This window comes from Fistularia commersonii, chromosome 16 (assembly GCF_037954325.1).
Source record: "Fistularia commersonii isolate RoL2024-O1a breed Wild chromosome 16, RoL_Fcom_v1.0, whole genome shotgun sequence".
In the NCBI taxonomy this organism is placed as follows: Eukaryota; Metazoa; Chordata; class Actinopteri; order Syngnathiformes; family Fistulariidae; genus Fistularia; species Fistularia commersonii.
The window spans coordinates 17802996-17826180 of NC_141299.1; the positions used below are offsets into that span (position 1 = coordinate 17802996).

Here is a 23185-nt window from a genome sequence, read left to right on the forward strand (position 1 = left end):
CGTTTAGAACATTTCTCCCCTTTGCCGATCAAGTTTCGGGCTGCGCTCCGCAAATGGCATTACATTTCATGCCGATTTAGCCGGCGGACGTTCGGAGAAAAGAGAAACTTCTCCGACGATGATACGGTCCTTAAATTTACTCTTACCGATTGGTCACGCCGCGTTTTTGCAAATGAAGACCCCAAGAACGGGAGGTTAATAACAAAACGCCTGATCGGATTAACGCCGCGTTTGGGTCGTTTCAACCGCGTGGACCGTAAGTTTTAACGGCGTCTCGTCACAGATAAGATGACTTGTTAATTCCAAAACCGCCGATCAATTTAGGGGGAGGCCGTCATTCGCGAGTCTCACAAAATCCCAATACTGGAACGTTCGAATCGACAAAAAGAAAAGGAAAGGCCTGCTTTGGAAAGGCCGGAGGGATTCTCCGAGCGCTCTCTGCATATACATCTGAAGAGGATCGACGGCGGCTTCGTCCTGCCCGCAAAAAGAAAAAAAAAGGGAAACGACGCGGCCCTAATAACGCCACATTAGTCCTTTCATTTTCCCGGCTATGTGAGAAAAATGCTTCCCGAGCCGGGAAAGAGCGAGAGAGGAAGAGGAGGAGGAGGAGGAGGAGGGGTGGTGGAGCGATCCAGGACGGAGAGATAGAAAGAGAAATGTGAAAGCGATACTGTCTCCAGGCTAGTCGGGATGCAACCCAATTTCACAGCTTCACGAATGACTGGCACAGCATATGGATGCAACCTTTGTGACAGCCTCTGTGTATCACCACATATCAGCGCTGATATTCCCAGTCAGATTCCCTACTGGTCCAACATTATGTCAAACAGCGGCTTCGCATGACTGCATCTTCAACACAACACACACGGCGTGTTTGCTGGGGGTGGCTGTTAGCTTCCAAAGCGGAGTAAAGAGAACACACCGGCTTCTACCGGCACTAACTTTCCCCCTAAAGGTAGCGATCCAGGTTTAAACCGCCAATAATCCAGAGTTTAGCCGCACGTCTGCCTCCGACGGTCGGGTTTTCCCTCATACAAAATGTATCTTCTTTACAAAAACATTTGCCAACGCGCTGTCTGAGGTGTTCAGAACATGGACTGCAGATCTGGACCAGGTGGCGCAGGAGGTCGAGCGATCGTCTTTGGGATCCAACATTCCTGGTTGGATTCCCGGCTCCTCCTAGTTCAGGGGTCGGCAACCCGCGGCTCCTCTTCCATCTATACACTGCGGCTCCGAGCGGCTTGGGAAAATAAATTATAGATATTTAATTGAAGTGTATTTCATTTGTGTTAATTCCTTTTTTCAACTTTTAGTTCTAAGATTATTGTGATCTTGAAATATTAATTTTTCGCCGCTCAAAATAACGTCGCACTGGCGGAAGCCGGTATACCGGCCAGCCGGTAAAGTCCCGATTTGCAGGTGCTGTGCGCGGAAGTTCAGCAGCAGAAGTACCATAAACCTGGTAAAATAAATATTTATGAAGATATTTTACAAATATTTATTTTTTTATTGTTTATTGACACAGTGATTTTTTCCCGATTTATTTTTAAAATTCAGGTCAAGGCTCCGCTACACGCTCTGAAAGCCCAAAGCTCAAAATGAGTTCATTACATAAATAAAATTTAATTTTCTCTGTAACACTTTGTGAATTTCAGAAGCAACACACGACACACTTGTTTATACAAAGCGTAAAGGTAATAAAAAGCAATATATACAGTGGTACCTTTATTTTAGACGTCAAAAAGTAATTGCGGCTCGTCTTTTCCGAGGAAACCGGGTCCAACTGGCTCTTTGGGTGTTACGGGTTGCCGACCCCTGGTCTAGTGTGTTGAGCCCGTCGCTGCTCCCCTGGCAGGCTGATGCTCACGCTTCATCCACGACGGCTTCCTTGCAGAGAACCAACTTCCCCACGAGGATACATTCAATAGCGGCGCACAATGCAAAAACGTCTTTGCGTTTTCACGTTAAGTGATTTCGGTTGCGGCGTTTCCTGCATCCCGCTCGGCCCCCTCGTGTGCTAATGATCAGAATTCGCGTTTCTTTTTAGCCGGTCTTCAGACCAAAGATCGGTAAAAAACACATCCATGTGAAGAGACGCGCCGCCGCCCTCACTGCTAGCGGCTAGCAAGGCTACTGACCAGGCTTAGCGGGTAGAACAAAAGCTATGCGGTGTTGGAAGCGGGCGTTCTTTGTCTTTTCTCTCTCCACAGAGCGACCCAGAGCGGTCGAGCGCGGCCACAACAAAAACGTGACGTCGACGATCTTTCTGAAAATGGTCAAAAGCAGCGTTTGAATTAGAGAAGTCAATAAATCAATCCGGAGTCTGGTGGCCCACACTGGGAAAGCCTGATCGTCCAGTGCCACCAGCTGGGCTCTGACAGCAGCCGCGACGCCATTACGGCTCGATAATAGACCGCCGGCGCACGTAAAGGCCCGACGGATCTTTAATGTAATTAGGTGCCTGGCTGAGTCCTGCCTTTACAGTCCGTTGTCGAATCGGAGTCTGAAATAAATGAATAAAAACCGCGCCTGTGCAGTAATGCCAGAATAGGTAGAGGCACAGAATATTCTGTGCACGGAGCGCGCGACCACCGCAGCGGCGGCAGCTTTTTGAACCAATTGACGGCCGTGGAGCGAGGTCTTCCCGTTCATTATGTACTGGCTGCTGACAAAAAAACGCATTTTAGGCCAACGTGGTAAAACAATGAGGTGCTGGAGATAGTAAACAAAGCACATAAACAGAGCGGGAGTTATTTCAGGTGAATTTCAGGTGAGCCACGGTGAACCGCTGAGGCTTGACTGCCTAACGCGGCACCAAAGTCTGGCCGGTGAAGTGTGAAAACTAAAAATTGCACACACATAGTCCTCGTTTACCTGAAAACTAAGAAAAAAAAACCCAAAGAGCGCTTGAGTTTGGAATCCCTACTTGACACCCGGCTGAAAAACAATAGCGTGGTAATGAGGGCGGATCTGCCTGGTAGATAATACAGTGAGCAGCTTCCTCCACACAAGGCAAACTATTGGGTGTCCCTGTATAAACTATCCTTCTGAGAGAATTATCAGCACTGGAAGAAACACGACAGAGAATAAGAATACCGCGATAAAGTAAAATACCGTCCCCGTGTCCATCCGAAAGCTGTTTTCAATGATTCGACTTTATATTTTACTGTGGAAATGGCAGACTTTGCTGATGGCATTGCAATTTGATGTGCACACTCAGTTTAATTAACCGCAAAGTACATTATTTTTTACTGCTAACTTAGAAAAACAGAGCCTGATGTCTTTAAACAAGCAAAAGAGGGGGGGAATTCTATTGGCCGGCGGGCCACATTTTTTATTTACCGTAATTTTTGGACTATAGGGCGCACCTCAATATAAGCCGCACCGGCTAGCCGATCGCTATCTCGGGCTTCCTCCTGCGCACTAAAACCGTCAAAGTCGTCTTCTTCGCTGTCGGAGTTGAACGGATTCAGAATTTCCCGGTCATTTCATCGGTCCGATGTGACGAGGATAAACGTTTTAGCGGCGTGAAGCTCGTTAGCGTCCCCCACCCAAAAAAGTCCATATATTAGCCGCATCGTTGTTTACGTGACAAAAGTCGCGGCTTATCGTCCGGAAATTACGGTAATTTTAATGCGCGGGCCAACGAGGTATCATGTACGTTGAACAAAATGAAAATTGCAATTTAAATATTTACATTTTTTTTTATTTTATTTCAACTTTAAAATCATTCATGATCATATAAATGTACCAAAGTTATTTTGCATGCAATCAGCCATTCAAGATTAAACAAAAGGAAAAAATAAGGAGTTTCTGACTTCAATATTGATTGAAAATTAAGGTATTCAAAGAAAAAAGTTTGGCGGGCCGGATAAAAACTGGCAAAACGGGCCGTAAAATGCCCAGGTCTGAGCCGTAGGGATTAATATGCGCGGAACTACATTTTCTCTGGAGGTTGCTTCTATGGACAGTCGAGACTTACGGTAAAGACGACACAAATTCCCAAACCGTAAACAAGCGCTGCCGAAAAAGGTTTCTATTTTAGGCGTCTGGTGCGACAGATGTGCCACCTTGCTTTCAGGACTCCGAGGGCTGAGCAATCTTACGAAGTTTTAAGAGAGCCGGAGTTCGGGTCATCGTCAGCTACGACAGATGTTTCAGGGGAGAGTTCCTCTTCGAGTCTTTGAGCCGGCGGGTAGCGGCATCACAGAACACGGCGGCTCCTTGAGGTGTGAAGAGGATCGATCTCGGTTAATGGCATATGGCACGGCACCCAGAGGCAGCCGCGTGGTGCTGATGACAGTGAAAAGTCTTGCCGTCGGCGGCTACATGCTCGCTGCTGCTGAGCTGTGATTTGAAGTTCACATGCAAGGGCTGACAGACAGACAGTTCTCAGTCAGCGAGAAAGACAGTCAGTCAGCCAATTCATCCAGAGGGATGACAATACATCTGTGTCTGTTAAAAGCCTACTATGGTACCTAATACAAAACACATGCGCGGCGCTCGACGGGACTGATGTATCAGACGCGGGAAAATAAAAAGAACCCCGGCAGTCTAAAAATTCCATGGCATAGTTCATCTTCCCTCCCCGAGTGATTCTCCAAATCTCTCTTAAAACGACGGGAGGGTTGCCGCTCGTCTCACAGACCGTATGGGAAAAAAAACACGACAATATTCATTTTTACGAATGCGGAAAGATATGGCGGTAAATCACAAGTCATGCTACAGCCGTGCGTTTGTGGACGCGTGGCTCAGACGGTCCAGAAGTCACCGCCGTTTCCACCAAGTCCGACTGATTATCTTTTAACAAATTACTCCTCGCGTTGCCGCGTTGGTGCGAAGCGACAAAGTGTAACTCAGAAGTTCGGTTCTTCAGAAAGATCAGCTAAGTCAAACTCTAACGCTGGAATATGAGAAGATCGCCACAGCGCACTTCCTTTTACAACTGGGATACTTGGGTCACCGTTCTGTGAACTCAAACATGCAAACGAAATCATTCAAAAAAGATGAGCGATACTCCAAAAAAAAACAACATTCGCCTGTATCGTCTGCACTTCTACATCCATGTGAGGCAAAATGAAAACACTTAACTGCGTGTGACACGTTTGTCACACGCAGGAAATAATTGTCCACAGTGAGGACGGGAGTCGTGTTGGAACAGGTGTGAACGGCATAGTTTTACGTTTCATAAGTGCAGACACTGATAAAAAGTGGGCTCTGGTGGAGTCGATGACAACATATGGCTTCAGAAGTGGAAATAAGCGTTATATTTGACATTGAGGATAAGTGACCCGACGCTTTGGGGTCAACCAGTGACCTACAATTAAGGGCAGAGCAGCATAATAATAATTATGCAATAATATAAACCTCTGCTCACCGCGCAGACAGTACCGCGTACGGACACAGGCCTGTGCAAGGTGAAAACTTTGGGTTGATATTGAAGGAAATGTTCATCTGGATACGTTTTCAAACGTGGAGTGAGATTTTGCGCGGTGCGTTTTCTTGAAAACAATGTGAGGAAATATAAGAGGTGTGTAAACATTGGATTCAAAATGTATTTTGATGTGTTTCACCGTCAACAAAGGCAGTTCTGATGGAGAATCCGGTTTGTTCGTCCTCGGTAAGTGAACATCCATCTGTGGATGTGGTTGCGTGTGTGTGTGTGTGTGTGTGTGTGTGTGTGTTAGTCACAAAACAGTGCGGGTGGGGATTTCTTTTAGGTTGAAGGATAAAGACTGAGATATGTCTCCTTTGAACTCGTGTGTGTGTGTGTGTGTGTGTGTGTGTGCGCGCGCACGTGCACATGTGTGTTTTTGTGTGAGTCTGTCTGTCAACAAAGACCTTGTGGATAAATTATGTGATTTCCAACGATGAGTGGTCCGAGACATTCACAAAAGCATCGAGACTGACCTACATTTTCTGTCCGGAAAAATAGGCCACAACCCAAATTAAGGGCCAGTAGGGCCATAACATGCATGTAAACGCCGTCATCTTCACAGTAATTGCGGGGTGTTAGGCAACATCGGAGTAGCCACGGATGGAGAGACATACCCTGAGGCCATAGTTGTTGACATGTAAATAGCAAGGACAGAAGCTGAAATGACAGCACAGACATGAGGCTTGTACCGCCAGTTCTGCTTGACTCGGGTTTGGCCTTCGTCACTAAATTAAGGTTTTAGGGACAACGGTCTGGATGTCAGCGTACCAGTACACATATCACGTCAATAAAGACACTGATTTTCTTAATTGCCATTGGAAAATACATTTCTGTCTTTCACATTATTCAGATTTTTGATGTTTTTACATCCGTCTGCATGGCAGCGTCTCAGAAACCCAGGCTTCAGTTTCTGTAACAATCCAGTCCAAGAGTGGATTTCGCTGAACGCCAGAGACACTTGAGACGTTCCCGTGAAAGAGAAAAAAAAAAAACAACAAAAAAAATCTGCAATTCACGAGGGTCATCGTGTGCAAAAATAAATAAAACAATTTTAAGACAGCTTTTGTATTTATTTTGGTATCAAATCTCTTGCCTCTTTATCTCTGTCTCAGAGGTGGTGCCATTTGTTAGTCAACATGTTTGCAGAATTAAATGAGAGAGAGAGAGAGATTCCATTAAAATTTCAGGCGGATCAAAGATTTCTTCCCTTTCTTTAACACCAGAACAATGTCTGTTTCATGTTCTCTCGTGGTCACAAACTGATCTCCTCGTTGTTTGGACAGAACGCCGTACAAAGGGATCGAACGCTGCTCCACAAAGTGACACAAATAACCTCAAACCCGAGCTTTCAGACGATGATTTGAATTTTCAAAAGGCAAACTAAAAATCACTCGGTTCCCCGAAATTTCTGACACCAAACGCAGATCATTTATCAAATCGCCGTATCCGTCGCTCTTCCGGCTCTCGCGGCAGAAACATTTACGCGATAGCCGGAATCTCAGAGGAGTCCTTTCAGCTCAGTCTTGACTCGCTAGCAACTAAGCGGTTATGGTCGCCATGGCAACCTGAAGCTGCAGTTCAACCCTCTGCCTCTCAGGTTCATCTCAATGGAACCAGTCTGCCCTGTGTGTGAAGATGCCACAGCTGGTCTGGCTCTCAACCTGGTAGGCTAAAGAAAAGAAGGGACACGGGAGTATAATTTTCCTTTTTTTTTTGTCTTCTTCTTTCTCTAATGGACATTTGAATTCATTCCTCAGGACGTATCAAGAGCATCTGCCCCAAATCCCGTCCACAGTTCAAGATTGAAAGTGTTCATTGTCACATGGACGGCGTAGAAACGACACTCCCTGTACAGCTGTTTCCTGCTTTTGCAACGTAAACACTGTTAAAATACGATTAAAGATATGAATGTGAACATTGCAATGGAACAGTGAGTAGAATACGACGTTTGAGTGCATCTTGGTGTGCAAGTGAAGCCCAAATGAAGCGGCAGTAGACTCTACATGTGCAGGAAGGAGAATGAGTGTCTGACGGCGGTCGGAGAGAACGAGTTATTTAACCGTGTCGTTCGACATCTCACACTCCTGCACCTCCGTCCGGAGGTAGGGGTGTGAACAGTCCACGTTGGGGGTGGCGTCGGTCCTTGGCCTGCTGTGGTCTCTGCGGTGGTAGAAGCTCTGCAGAGAAGCCAGTGGGGTTCTGGTGAATCTCTCTGCAGGCGTCTGCGGTCCAGAGCGGCGGTGCTGCCGTACCAGTCGTTTAGGATGCTTTCAGCAACGCAGCTGTAGAAGTTGCTGAGTATCTTGGATGACGCGCCGAACCTCCTCAGCCCTTCGGACCGTCCACGTGGTGTCGAGGGTTCAAGTGAGGTCCTCGCTTATGTGGACACCCAGTTTGCTTGAAGCTGCTCGCCCTCTCAACCTCAAGACCTTGGAGGTCTCCTCTCCTTCCTCATGTCCGCTATCATCTCCCTGGTCTTGTCCGTGTTGAGGGCGAGGTTGCCGTCCTCGCACCACTTCACCAGACTGGCCTCCTCCATCCCGCAGGCCGTTTCTTCTCCAATCGTCCAATCGCTGCGATCCCATCTGCGAACTTCAGGATGACGTTGTCCTCGTGGGAGTTGACGCGGTGGTGGGGGAAGAACTGATGCGCCCAATACGTCGATCGCGATCTACCGGTCGACCGCAAAGGTAGTGTGGGTAGATCGCATAGCGTTAAAACGTCATCCTCGCGATGTCGGTCTGTCCAATCTGACCTTTTCTGACAAAGGCGTCACTGCGCACGTGCACATAACGGCGTGTTCTAGCAAGCTAGCAAGTTAGCCACTAATTTATGTCTTCTAAACTTATGGGAATAAAAATGAGCGGGGGAGCCGGACCGAGTAAAAAGACTAAAACGAATCACTTCCATATCATTTTCAAAGTGCATTGCCTCATCTGCCGGTCTGCCGTCGCTATACCGAAAAAGGGAAATGCGGAGCGGCGTTTTCAGAGCGTTCATAAAAACTACGACACCGACTTCCCCCCGAAAAGTGAGCCGAGAAGGAGAAAGGTGAAGGAACTCAAGCCCCAGCTGTCAGGACGGCAGTCATTTATCTCCCAGCTAACTTCAACTATGCTGCCGACTCCATTCAAGCCATCGGAAGAAGGTATTTACCAAAAAAGTGACGTTGCAGTGTTCCATAAGGGTCCATGCAGTTAAGCAAGATCCACACACATTTATTGTGTTCAGTAAACTCAGTAGATATATCGATAAATAAAATTCAGCATTTTTAGTGGAGGTAGATCATTTTGACATGGTCACCCCTGGAGTAGAGGATGGAGCTGAGGACACGTCCCTGAGGAGTGCCCGTGACTTCCAGTCAGGAGGTCCAGGAGCCAGGCACAGAGGGTGCAGGCCAAGGACGGACATTTTGTGCTTCCATGCCATCGAGATTACATTAGCAAAAACTATAGATATCTTCCACACGACTTCCAATTGGCCCGAGTTGGACGGACTGAAAACCCCGAGCAACATTACGATAGCGCCAGCTGAACTAACACTGTGTGTTTCTGGGTGAAAGTAGGCCAGATTGGTGTTACATGCAAAAGAACCAGCCAACCATTGCTCTTGGACTCCGAATAATTGGTTGCCTGTGTTTGTGGGTGTGCATGTGTGTTTGTTTTGTACATGCATATGCCATCTGCTGTGCTGAGCTGTGTATTCCTGGTCAGGTGAGGCCACTGTTTTGTTTTTTTAAAGGAAAATCGGGAGGTAACTTGGAACAATTTCTTACCTACCATTGAAGCCCAGCGAGAACTATTCGCTGCTTCAAATCAGCGAACAAACTGTCCTTTAGGCTGAACTCAAAGGTAGTACCTATCAGTACCTAGCAGGTCCTCGCCGCTGGCATGGAACTGTGTGATGAGCTTCAAATCTATCGCCATGTTCACAGGAAAATAACAATCAACAAGCAGTCAAAATTTTAACGATAGAATTCCACCTTCAACTCAGTGGGTTTAACAAATGAATCGCATTTATCGGTCACAGCTGTAAGACTGAAATTACTTGTAGATATGACATTTTTGAGAGAAAAATATCAAATCATAATGCGAGACTATTTGCAGATTGGTTTTGTTGGCAACGGAATCGGACTCTCCTTGCCTGGCAGGCAAATTCTTTGCAATCTTAGAGGTTCCTCAGTTTTCATTCATTAATAATCCACACTGCTTATCCCGCAGTCCGGGTCGCGAGGGCGGGGGGGCTGGAAACGTTCCCGCCGGTCACTGGACGAGTGGCGGCGTTCGCACCGGACCGCTCGCCCGTCGGTCACATGTAGAGACACACAACCATTCACACGTCTTAGCATTTTAGATTTGTCCGATGAACCACACAGAAAGGCTGTCTGTCAGAATCCAACAATGGACCTTCTTCCTGTGAGGTGGAAGCACCAACCACAGCGCCAGTTTTGTCTACAGTAGTAAAAAAAAACAAAAAACATGCTGGAGTGCAGTTGTATTTTAGTCATTAACGATGGCGTGGAGAAATATATGACAGCTGTATTGGTGCTGAGCAAGATGATGGGGTGAATCCATATTTGAAACTAATCCATGCTTTATAAAGCTGTGAGCAAAAACTGAAATGACAAACCTCTCCTGTGCTCTTCATAATCATCTCATTTTCAATTATTGATCAAGCTCCACACTTTTTTTTTTTTTTTTTCCACCATGGAAAGGGGAAGCCTATAAATAGCCAGTGAGCATCAGTGCCTAGAAGACTTTCCATGTTTCCCCAGTCTGGCAGCATTCGTGAATTCAGATGAGCCAGCTCCAACCTCTCCTCTGCAGGTTTTACACACATCAGTGCAACTCTTTAATGTGAATTCACAACTTTTTAAAGTTACACACTGTAAACTTGAGCCTCTTCTCACACACAAACAAAACAAATGACCCCCAGTTTGAGGACGCCATCACAGATAATTGAGGTTCACTCAACAACTTCGGACTTTCTCATCTGTATGTAATCTATTGTAAATATAATAATCATAATAATAATAATAATAATAATACACAGGATTTGTATAGTGCTTTTCATGCTACTCAAAGACGCTTTACAAGTGACTTATATCATATACTATACTATATCATATACCATATCCTGCCTTCCGCTTTATCACACGCACACACACACACACACGCATGCGCACATACACACACTCAAGTCAAGGTGCAGACCGCGCAAGTGCCATTTATACAAAAGAATTTCTGGTTCAAAATTCCAAGAACTAGCAATTGCACGGAATCTGGCTCGGTTTGTCTTGTGGTGACAAACAAAACAAAAATTATGGATGCTTTGGTTTACATGTTTTGAAAAGTGACCATAGAATGAGTTGAAATAAGGTATTGTTGCACACAAGGCTAGTTCTAGCTTAGCACTATGCTAACACACCATCCGCTGGATGTTGTTTGCTGTTCTTGGCTCCTGAGAGATTCCCTTCCGCTGTTCGACAAGCCACTCCATAAATATGGGATGTTTTATCTCTAAACATGCGTATCATGAGGCCACATGTAAAGGTTTCACTTAACTATTCCCACTCTTAATTCTTCTTTCACTGTACGTCCACACTGCTTCTCCAACGGTCGCCGGTCGATCTCGGGGCCACAGAGAGAGACTTACAACCGTTCACCCTCTCATTCCCACCTCGTATCCAGACATACCGGGGTCTCCGATGAACCCCTGCGGGTTTTTGGACCGTGGGAGGAAAGTGGAAAACCCCGCTGTGGAAAGCCACACAGACATGACTCCATACAGAAAGGCCTGCGGTTAGAATCCAACCCGGGACCTTCTTGCTGTGAGGAAGAGGTGCTAACTACTGCGCCAGCGCACCACCTTTGCAGGAGATCACTTGGAAAGCGTCCAGTTTTCAGAAAACAAATGAAACGGGCAGGCAAAGCATGAAAAAATTAGCCTGATTAATACAGCCGAATAAAAGCCGGACATCGCGGCATCATTTTCCTCCATGCCAAAATTATTTGCCTGCGAGCGCTTGCACTGACAGAGTTCTTTATCCAAGCAATGCTAATATACCGTTCAGGTACATCTTTTCCCGTATGTGTTGAAATAAAGCCGACCGAATGAAATGTGATGCCGATGCTTCCACGTCTTTTGGCTTGGAGAGGAGTTGGAACTGGACCCGGCAGACGGCAGGCCGCTACAGTATATGGTCGTGAATGAATGACTTTTGACTTTGGAAGGTCTTTGGCAAGCCGGGATTTCAACAAAATCCTGTCACCAAATAAGCTTTTATTTCATAGCTTCAAATCAAGAACACATATTATTGAGGAGGGAATCCCAAACCAACAACGGAACTGGCATTATCAACTGAATTAAAAATGTATCTCGTCTCGTTTATGAAAATTTGGCTATTCCACAAAAACCTGCAGAGTTTCTCATGTGGTGCCAACGAAGTAAATCCAAGTATTGGCTCACAATGACACGTCGTCCTTCTCTTTCAGAGGTGGAGCACCATTCGTACGCTTCTGCACAAGTTGCTCATCCATGTTTGAACTGAATGTGTTTTCCATTCTAACTGCCGTTCGAATGCGAACAGGCACTTGGTTATGATCGTACAGACAAAGGAGTTATTTTCAATAGTTACCTCATATCGCTAGGACTGAAGTCTAAAAGGAATCAATGCGACTCCGTCGTTGCGCTGATTTTTTACCACAAAAATAGTAACCCTTCCCACAGTGCGTCCTGGTCGGCGGGGAACAAACAGTCGAATAAAAAAGGGCTATCTGCTAGTCACCGTAAATAGTTTAAGGGGCTTACTGAGCGCTCAAACTGAGGTGATTTCCAAATCATGGAGGGGAAGTCGAATGACTTCCTCAATTGGTTTCACAGGAAACAGATAACAACAACAAAGACTTGGATGAGATCTGCTTCTCTGTAACGGAGCCAATTTAGCAGTCATATGGGGAAACAAAAGAGAAAGGCAGAGGGGTTGTGAGATCAACAACGTGCAAGACCCTGGGGTTCTTGCAGGAGTGCGAGTGGAAGAGCATGGCTTCGCTAATGACCAATCAACACCCTCCTTACTGCTGTGGCATCTGTTAATACTCCAATGGCCTCCCATCAGAGTGTGAGCCCGCCACGAACTCAACACGCCGCCAGGATCCAATCACGGTGCGGCACCGCCAAGCGCCGGTCAAGGAGCAATTCTGACATTTTGCAGAATGTCAACATTCAACCTTTTCTAAAAGTTCTACTCTTCAGGACTTCTCCTGTGCGAAGACGGAGCCCGGAAAACAGAAAGGGGTGAAAGCCTACGGTAAAAAGAAAAAGAGAAAGGAAAAAAATGGAAGATCACAGTGCTGCTCGGGGGGAAAAAAGGCGGCGAAGGAAACAGATTGATATCTAACGAGTGAACAGTAGGTGACACTGTGAGACCTCCAGGTCTCGGTGAAAATGTTCCTAGGATACAGAGGAAAAGATACTTTTCATAATTGGACAAAGTGAAGCTATAAGGCCGCGAGAATCAAAGGGAAAAATGTGTCTACGCTATACTTTTGCTTTCTGGCTTTTCTCTTTATGTAAATCTGACAAAGGAGAAGTCTGAAAAGCTAGTAAGATATGAGCAGGTGTACTGAAATTTTTAAAACTTAACTCCGGCAGCGTTTCTTTAACACAAGCGCGAAACTATTTTCAGATTCGGGAGGCGACGGCGAGCTCTTCGATTAGCTCGAGCCAAAAGGGGCCACTCCCTCAGAGGTATATACAAGCGCAATGAGCTTGAATACTTACAACAGACGGGTAGAAGTCGCAGTCAGCTCCCGAAACGACCCGACCCGCCGCAAAGCCCCAAAAACATTCAAGTCCACGATCATGAAGTCATGTAGACAATAGTTTCAAAGTTAGTCCTTTCATCCTATGGGGCATGGGTACGGCCGGGATCCTCTCAGTAAGTTTTTCCAAGGGTAAATCACCTCCCTTAATTGCAGCATGAATGTAGCTGTAAAACCGATCTGCTGATCTATTACGTTTATCGCTTTGTTACTGGGAACAATCTGGCGGGAGGGAGCGGGCGAGGACAGGTAGCATCTGTCCCCACCTACTGCCTTGGCAGCGATAGCGTCATCTGCTAGCTTTGGCAGCATCTTGGAAGCACATCAATATGGCTTTATGTAGCCAGGGCCGCTAGTAGCTAGCATGCCAGTCACGCTCTCAGGCAACGCTCGCTAACAGCCTGAGCGTACAAAGAGCACAGAGCCAACGGAGATAGGCGGAACTGAGCTCGCGCCGAACAGGGAGGCCAGGTCTCCCTGGACTTGCAAGGGGGGAAAAGGGCCGGTGTCTGTCATCTATTCACACATCTACGGTTAGAAGTATGGAGCCAAGTCGAGCTATGAACACTGCCGCCATTGTAGCGGTACGCCTTATTTTCTTTCCCCCAAAACAACAAGGCTGTTACATTGTCGACGTCCTTGAAAAATATCCCCGTCCGTTGTTTCTTCTGATCAAATACTTAAGGTTGAGGGGGGTTCGTATATTACCGGCTGCACTAATCGTATAGCCGGTGAAAGGAGCGCAAATGGAGACGCCCGGGGCGAAGAACAATCCAAATCGATCCGGACGCCTCGAAGTCCATGTCGAGAGTTGCGACAAACGGTCCCGACGGTCGATTTCAACAAAAGCGACATATTTCAGAGTGGCTGAGCAGCGTTCATGACAAAACATCATACACCTTCAGGGGTCTCGTGAGATCCGGCACGCGGCAATCTACTTTACAATCAGATCCGTGCCATGTAAACACTCCCAAACAGATTAAAAATATCAGAAAGGCAGGTTATTTCCCTGGAATCTCTTTTAAGTTGTCCGCGGTCAGGATTTGTTTTGACAAAGACGGAGGGAAAGAATGCACTGAGTTGGCAACGCTTCCCTCCAGAATAATTTTAGCATCGCTTGGTGACTTGGTGTGAAATTTTCTGTATTTAGGAACGTTACTGAAGAAAAATAATTACATTTTCATGTATATTTAATAAACAACCGGTTGTCGACAAGGGGTTGCATGGGTATATCCTGCTGACGGCATTATGTATTCTAAACACAAGTTGAAGGGATAAATAGGAATAACAAATTCGGTGTCGATTAAATCGGTCTGAATGTGGTCAAGCAACATTAAAAGGACGCGAGACGTCCGAACAACGTTGCAGATGTTCAACTAGATGTCAGTCAAAGGAAACGGGTAAGTCAGGAAAGAGCTGAACACTGAAGAAATGCACCCTTTTCTTCTCAGATGGACGAACAGCATCATAGTTGGGTTCAAAAAAGTTCCACTTCCAGAGCACAACACAACTGCATATCTCATTTTTCCTCACGCTATCTGGGGGTCGTACCTCTGTTAAATACTCTGACAGGGAAGCAAGGAGGAACACATCAAAAAATAAAAATAAAAAGGATTGGGTGCAAATAGAAATGTTGTTTGTTGCACCTGCACAGTGTAACCATGTAGAATCCCAGTCTCTCTAAAAGACCACAAACATGACACATTCATCGATGATACTATTAAACCTACTGTTGTGAATGTCTGTCAGGCTCTGTGGCAGGAAACCCTCGACGGGTCTGAACTAGCGACCTCAAACTCCATGATGTAAGCAAGGTGAGAAAGGCCACGGCTCTCTATTGTTTTGTCAAACCGTCCCCACGTCACGGGTTTCTTATCGCTTTGACCTGGTATTTACGCCAACGGTAGCCGGCTTTGGAAATGTTTTGTTCAAACAAGTCAGTGTCGTGGGCTTCGCGCGAGCTTAGCGTCGCTCCCGTGCCCCCGCGAAAACTTTAGAAAGGGTGAAAAATCTATATATCCATGCTGAAGGGAAAACAACTGAAGCCAAAAAAAAAAAAAAATGGCCCCATTGCGGGCTTGTCCGCTAACATGTGGGCGCTGCCTGCAGTAGAGGAATCAACTGCAGATGGTGTGTAGACCAGTCAGCAAGAGAGGTGAGAGGACGGATATCCTGACTACCTTCGGACGGCGGAAGCTCCACCTGACAACTGCACTTTGAAACTGCAGTTTGGATCGCACTATTATGAACACTGAGAAAACGACTTAATAAGGCGCGTCACGTGGATCTGGTTTTCGGGCCTGCAGGACCAGGATGTGGCAAAAACAGTAATGCAGCATCAGCAAAAAAGAATCGCACTCCAAGCTTTCCATTCCCTCAAAGGACACAGTCACTTTTCAGACTAACGCCATTAACCGGACCGCTATGCAAGGCGGAGACGGAATGCAACGACCGCAGCAGAGGCGGAAGCTTATCTAAAATCATTTTGGCGCAACGTGAGCTGTAAATGTAAAAATAATCAACACTGTTCGGTATGTCCGTTGTCTTTTTGACGTGGGTGGGTTAATGTGAACCGGTGCTTTCTGAAGAGCGAGAAATGGGTGGCAGTAGGAAGGTCTCGTTTGTGGTGAACGTCGTCTGGGTTTCACAGCATGACCACAGTCGGTCCGCGATGACTCACTGCTTTAACCCTTTGAGCGACTCTTTTAATGCACAAGCAGCATAGTGCAAGTGGGACAAGCAAAGCTATGAGGTTGAAATCTAAAGGTTAACGCGTGTATCCAGTGACACCGCTCACCAAAACGGGAATAGTTTTTCAACTGGCGTACGCAAATGAAATCCCGGTGTGGTGACATTTTTATATCGCAGCCACTTATTCTCACACAGATGTCACCGAGGGAAAGGGAAACCGGGGAGGATCGGGGGAGAAGTGATCCATTCCTCATTTGCTTATGTGAAACAAGTCCTTGACCAAAATTTAAAAAAAAAAAAAAAAAAAGTACCGGAGCCACGGCCACCTGCGAGGAGCTACGCGACAGTATACATCCTGACAACCTCCTGGCGGGGACATTTGGCTATCCAATCAGTATTGAGCGCAGAGCGCTGGGAGCACTCGGGTCGAACGAATGAGCAGAATGCATATGTTCCATTGACCCGAGGGGTGTGCAAACATCGCTCTGTAGCCGAGCCCCGGGGAGCAGGAGTCCGGATATGAGTCTGACCCTGAATCATACGTGTGGGAAGTCAGTTATTACTGCGCAGGCCGGTGGTTTATGAGTTTGGTTTAAAATCCAATATCAGAACTCGGTCCAAGGACAACTTTGAGTACACCGGTCAGCTCAGCAGCTGCACAAAAGAAACGTCGAGATAACACCTCCTTAACGTCAAATAGGAGTGGACGAAAATAAGACAGCTGGTGTAATGTGTAGCGAAAATCTCGCCGCCTGATACTTTATACGAGCGCGATACCAGACACCGATGTGAAATCTGGATGACTGTGTTTCCAATACTTGGAAAAAGGTAGAATACGATGTTGGCCGCAGTCATTTCCCAGGCTTACCACTTTTTGTCCCGGCCATGACCGCTGGAATGTTTGACCTTTGCAAATAGCGGAGCAGCTAATGCCGCTTGCTGACATGAGCATTATCTGTCCACCCAAACTATGCGAGTTAAATGAGAAACATGCTGTAGTTTGATAGAAAGTAGACAGGGAGAATCCATCAAATAAAAGCACATCGTGCAACACAAATATTATTTTTGTAGCGGCGAGTATCCCTGACACAGCTATTGTTAAGGCTGACCCCAGAGCCGACCTCTCCGTGGCGTCTACACAAAGTAAACCGCGGAGCGTACATAACGCCGCCGCAGACATCGTGATTGCTCTATTGTTGCAAAGCGGACACGGTCACGCAGCGCCGTTTCGCCGACACACGCTCTCTGACTTGAAACTATCTTCTGTGTGCATTTTGGTAAACAGAGCGCGGCCAACGGCAAAGGAGATCTTGGCTGAGCGGACTCACAATTACTGTAATTACACTACTACGCAGGCATCTCTGCAAAAAAACACCCTCTCCATCCGACTGAAACACAACATTTACCTCGATCTCTACTGTCACGCACAGGGTCGACACGTGCTAATAGAAATTGTAATTTCTGAGTATCGGTCTTTTGTTTGCTCGCTTAAAGGACTTTTTTGTTGAAAAACATTTAAGAATCGGGGCGGTCGGATTAATTTCGAGCCGGATGGTGAAATCCCATGTTTACGGTTTTAGCGGCTTTATTTGGAAATATTAAAAGTGAGTTATGACACCGTCGTCGAAAAACAAACAAGACGAATAAAGCTGTCCTCGGAGAATCCGAACGCAAGTCCGCTCACATCAAGCGCCGATCCCGGGGGAAACGCAAAACTAACTCGAGCATGTTGTGAAGTACTTAAAAGTGCAAAGCATATTTAAACAGTACAGGAAATGCGCATCCCTGGGAATCATTGGAAACTATCTCAAACACGCGGATTCAGACGCTGACGGACGGGAAAGTGGGCGCTTTTATCAGATGCATTTTGAAGACTGTCATGCAAGTTGCACGCTTCTTATTTTCTTTCCAAGAAAAGTCATCTGAAGATCACCTACCCTCATTTTCAGATGGTGGACATGCCACTTGCACCACCAGATCAAATGTTCTCTCTGGGTTCTGCCTGGAAAACAAGGATTTTATTGAAGTCAGTGAACACAGCAGGCGTGTGTATCTCTCTCTCACACACACACACACACACACACACACACACACACGGTCATTTGCAACAGACTCAGCATCAGCTCACATTACCAGGGGGGGCTACACTCCCCTGGCTGGTAATCTCAAAGTGGGCCCACTTGCCCTACTTTGCGGGACAAGACTGGCGGAGGCATATCTGGCTCTGACTCAGTCGGCGGTTAGATAATATCCCTCCGCGCAAGCGTGACAAGTTTTGTTATCGTCGCTGTCCGATAATGGGCGCACTTGTGGCACACGAGTTGGCCCGTCGAAAAAGCCGAAGCCCGAAGCCGCCCGGGCGGCTAGCAGGGGGAAGCGGCTAGCAGGGGGAAGCCGCTAGCAGGGGGAAGCTAGCCGGCGGTCAGGCTGAGCCCCGGTCGGGCTCTCACGCCGCTCGGATACGGAGTCGAATTGACGGCATTCCGCGCATTCCTCTCCCGGCTAGCGGCTAGCTTGACATTTCCGACAACAAAAACTCGGGAGGTCTTACTTTATCCTGCTGTCCATGGCTTAGCTACCACATCGCGACAGCCGCCGCCGCCGCCGCCTCCTCCTCCCCCGGCTTCCCCCGGCTTCCCCCCGGCTCCCCCCGGCTCCCGTGCTGTCGGCTCGGCGCGGCTCTCCGGATCCACCTCGCCTCTTCCTCCGTCGCGTCTTCGGGCTTATCTGACGCCGGCGGGGAGCCGCAGCGGACACATGCTTGGAGAGGTGAAACAGGACACGGCTCTCCCTCTCCGTGCGTGTACGTGTGTGCGCGCTTATTTCCCACAACAAACGCCAGTCCAGGAAGTGCTGTCAAAGATTTGGTGACGTCATCGCCCCCCCCACCCCCACCCGGCTGCTGCCACTGCAGAATCCCCCCCCCTTTACAAATCCCGCTTACTTCCACACACACACACACACACACACACACACACACACACACACACACACACACACTTCAGTCTAGCTTTTGCATGAGCTTTACAACCTCTCAGTCAACTCGTCCCTTCGTCCTGCATTGATAGTTGGGTTTGTTTTTGTTAGACAGCCATGTCAATGCTGCTGCGAGCAGCAGAGTGGAAAGTAGGTCACCTGAGGGAGGACAGTGGATGAGAAGCAGCCGGGGTTGATAGTCATGACAATCGGAATATTTCATTCATTTGTTCATTATCTCTTTCGCTTATCTTGCATACAGGGTTGTGGGGGGGTCTATCCCCGCTGAGCCGGGGTTGACGCCGGGCCGCTCCATCACAGGGCCACGTTTAGAGACAAACAACCATTCACTCTCATTCATGCATTATAGAGATATACAAACTTTCACAATCATTCATGCATTATAGAGATATACAAGCATTCACCCTCTCTTTCATAGTTGACAGAGATATACAACCATTTGCCCACTCATTCATGCATCATAGAGATATACAAACTTTCACAATCATTCATGCATCATAGAGATATACAAGCTTTCACACACCGTGTAAGGACATGTAATACATACAATCTGCACTTTGTGATTTTTGCACGCTCAAAGCCGTGCTCAACTTTTAAGATGTCGACATGCACTTTCTCAACTTGCACATTGTGTGAACACAACTCTTTACATTTCAATTTGCACTCTTTCTTTCAACTCGCACATCCTGCTAATCCTGTTTAAATTTCTCTGCACTGTTTCTCCTCTGGGCACCACAGTATGTTTATTATTTATTTATGTCTTGCTGCCTGCCTGGCTTCACTGTGGACGGCAAAATAAGAATTTCGTTGGACAGGGAAACGGGTTTCCAGTCTGTGCATATGACAACAGACACTGTGACGATATAGACAAACAACACTAACTACTGCGCCTACAGAAAATGCTAAGATGAGGAACGCTAAGTCGTCTCATACCGCTGCCATAAAACCATGACGATTCAAACGAAAGCAACATATCTGCTGCTGAGAGGCAATAACTCTCTTTTCCAACAAGTGGCAGTAGTCCCTGTTCCTTGCTTTAGAAAAACGAGAACCTGAAGGCCTGAAACCACAGCTCTTACCGACCCTCGACATGTCAGTCTCGCTAGTTTTCAGTCAAACAAGTGAGAATACCGGCGATAATTTCCTCTCCTTTCACCACGCTGACACAGAAAAAACATGAGACAAAGATTAGTCCGATGTTTTCTCTCGTTCCGGGCCTATATTTGTCGAAACCTGCTCCTGGGGATAGGCAACTGTTGTCACAAACTCCTGTTTGAGTGAGTCGGCTGTTTGATGCTGGGAGGGGAGTGTACAGCAGCCTCATGCAGCCTCATCCCTTATGACTGTATCATAACACCAGGCTCTTGTGAGCAAAGCAGAAACAATGAGGTTGCAGTGACAAAAACCAAAACATCTAAGCGAAAGGCATCGGGGCCGGCGGCCTCATCGCTCCTCTTCAACGCCGGATCCATCCTCCCGCGTTAAAACGACAACATCGGTCGCGGCGAAGGTCCACGCGGCATCGACTCGTGTAATTCATCGACAATATGCCGTAAATGCAACGCTTTACGTCTGAAGCCGCGGCGAGCCAAGCAGAGCATCGAGACAGAGGCTGTGCAGTTCTGCGCCCACTCGTATTCCAGTGATGTAAAAACAGGCGCAGCAACACACGAGACCAGATGACCTCAACGTCTGCCTCCGTAGTGCCGTGAGGGTGCAAGTTTGGCTGACGCACGAATATAAACCGAACGTCACTCGTAAAGGTCGGCGACGGGAGAGACTGAGAAATAAAGTAAGAAAGAAAAACAAAAGCAGAGCCATGCTAAGTGTTGCATTGGAGGTTGTTTTTTTTTTTTGCTTCCACCAACCTCTGGCAACTTTGAAAGAAGCCATTATTATCCAAAACATTATGATATCACAGTGATGTTGATCTCTGAGCCTTTTTATATGTTCTCACATCATCCCTGAAGATATTTGTGCGAAATTACATAATGCTGAGTTACATGATCGTGATCTTGACCTTTGACCACCAGCATGGAACAAGTTCACCCTTGACTTCAAGTGGACGCTCGAGCCGTAGCTGAAGAATGTCGTCTTTTGAAGGCGTCGTAGTAAAAACAGATGAACAAGTGGATGGACGAAGATAACGCCTCCGGCACTGCGAAGACCAGAGACGCCGATCAGCTCAGTCACAGAGTGTCATGTGTTCGCGGTCCTTCCAGACGTCACGTCAAACCGCAGCCAGTGTGTGAAATAAACGCCTCGGCTGCAAGCTACAGTTAAAAGCTGTTAAATCATGAAAAGTCTGTCTCATACACCAAATCCGTCTACCCGTTTAGCGCCGTGAATTTAGCGCATAATTCATGAATGGGAATTCAGCCCATACATAAAAACGTACGTGTATATTTGTCATTTGTTCGGAAGAGTGAATTCCTTGCATCATGTGCGACACTTTTAGATTCATAACCCTTTTTTAGGCCCATGAACCGAGTCTTCGATTCATCATTTGACCAACTCCCCGAAGTAACATGGTTAAAATCAATTATCACACGTCTGACACTCCGATCCTATCTCGCCGGCTATTTCCGTCTCTGCGGGGACGACGTACTCTGCGACGCATTCGGATAAAGCGCCACATAATTTGTCTTTCAGGCTTCACTTTACCTTTAAGTGTTTGCATTTCATCTCACATTTGAGCAATATTTCTCCGTGTTTAAATTCAAACCAGCGTTTCAGATGTGTTCCTCGCTCCCCTCTGGAGAGTCTGTCTGGATAAGAGCCAAGATCCCCTCAAACTGAGTTGAAGGTAATTAAGTGGCAGCAAAATGGGGCATGCTGTTTCAGGTATTTCTATGAAATAATGGCAGGGCTACTGCCGAATCATGCAGAAACCTACACACGCATGCATGATGACGCACAAGCTGCAAAGGGAAGAGGTTTCACGTTTCAAGGAACCGCGATCGGTCCATTTAAAAGAAGGTGATTCTCTAAACTGAAGGCTCAGCTTTTTGTTATCTTTTTAAGAAACAGGAAATTTATATGAGCTCGTGATTTCCGCCCTTCTGAGGCCGTGGGGTCTCACACACACACACACACACACACACACACACACACACACACATACACACACACACACACACACACACACACATACAAAAAAAAATTGAAACACCGGCCGTCTCAGGCGCACAAGCTTGTTTGTGTATTTTGAAATAGATAACTGTTTTGGAGTGGTTTACGGTGTGTTTATATACGTACATGTTTTCTGCCAGCGATTTGTTATTTGTCTGAAGATAAATCAACCCCACAATGTCAGTCAAAAGACACTTGTCAAGTTTCATTACCCAGAATTCTACAGTTGACACATCATGCGAGGTGGCTTACAGCGCTGGATAACCTTGAAAGGACTCATTAATGTCTACTCATCAACCTTGCACGTCTTAGTCCAAGTGGCCGTATCGCCTTGCTATCATGGGAAAATGTCATTGTTTGCGATGCATTGTGCTTGGACAGAGTCTAGAGACGTTCACAGCGGCCACAGAGTCTTATTTCAATGCTTTGTTTTCCCCATTGTCTATTAGGAAAAGTCTAATAAAAACACATCATTAGAGGGTTGTGGAGCCGTGAGTGAGCGATGGAGCCTGAGCTATTGAACAAAAATGAGGAAATTATCTAAAAAAAAAGACAAAAACAATCTTTTAAATGTAGAAAGCGCAAAGATATAATTGTCGTTTATATAAGTTGCGCATTGTACACCGGAAAACCTATATTGACCTGGTGTTTCAATTGTCACAGATTTTTTTTTTAATTTTAAGGAATCATAATTCTTACAAAGATCTATTAATCGACACTCTAAACATGGCTTAGCCCTTAAATAAATTTTACTACCATTTACATTTGATTTCTGAAGAGTAACAGAGAAGAGGGATAGTAAGAGCTACTTCTGCGTGTCTACAGGATCCATCTGGATATAAACTTTAACATCTTCTGATAAAAGTAGACAGGAAATGTTTCATTGATTTAATAGATTATCACCGGAACAAAGTCATTTGTTCAGGAAATAATGTCATCAAGAATACGTTGTTGTCATGAAATTACAATGTTATTTAACTAAATGTAGTTATGTATTATTTGCAAAATATATGCACTGTATCACATTACAAGTAAGAATCAAGATTTTTAATTGTCATTGTGCAGGCACAGTAAAACTTTGCAATGACGTACAGGTTTTTTA

General features: G+C 46.3%; 1 protein-coding gene across 2 annotated transcripts in view; it reads right to left on the minus strand.

The window, feature by feature from the left end:
* The window catches only part of dennd1b (DENN/MADD domain containing 1B), a 107381-nt gene extending 88655 nt beyond the window's left edge, over positions 1-18726 (minus strand). For both annotated transcript variants that reach the window (XM_086162120.1, XM_086162119.1), the window contains exons 1-2: positions 18506-18726; positions 17892-17956 (exon numbers count right to left, since the gene is read on the minus strand). In XM_086162120.1, the coding sequence (XP_086018246.1) occupies positions 17892-17956; positions 18506-18522 (82 nt within the window). In that variant the 5' untranslated portion in view covers positions 18523-18726. The remainder of the gene's footprint in view (positions 1-17891; positions 17957-18505) is intronic.
* Positions 18727-23185: the final 4459 nt, after the last annotated feature.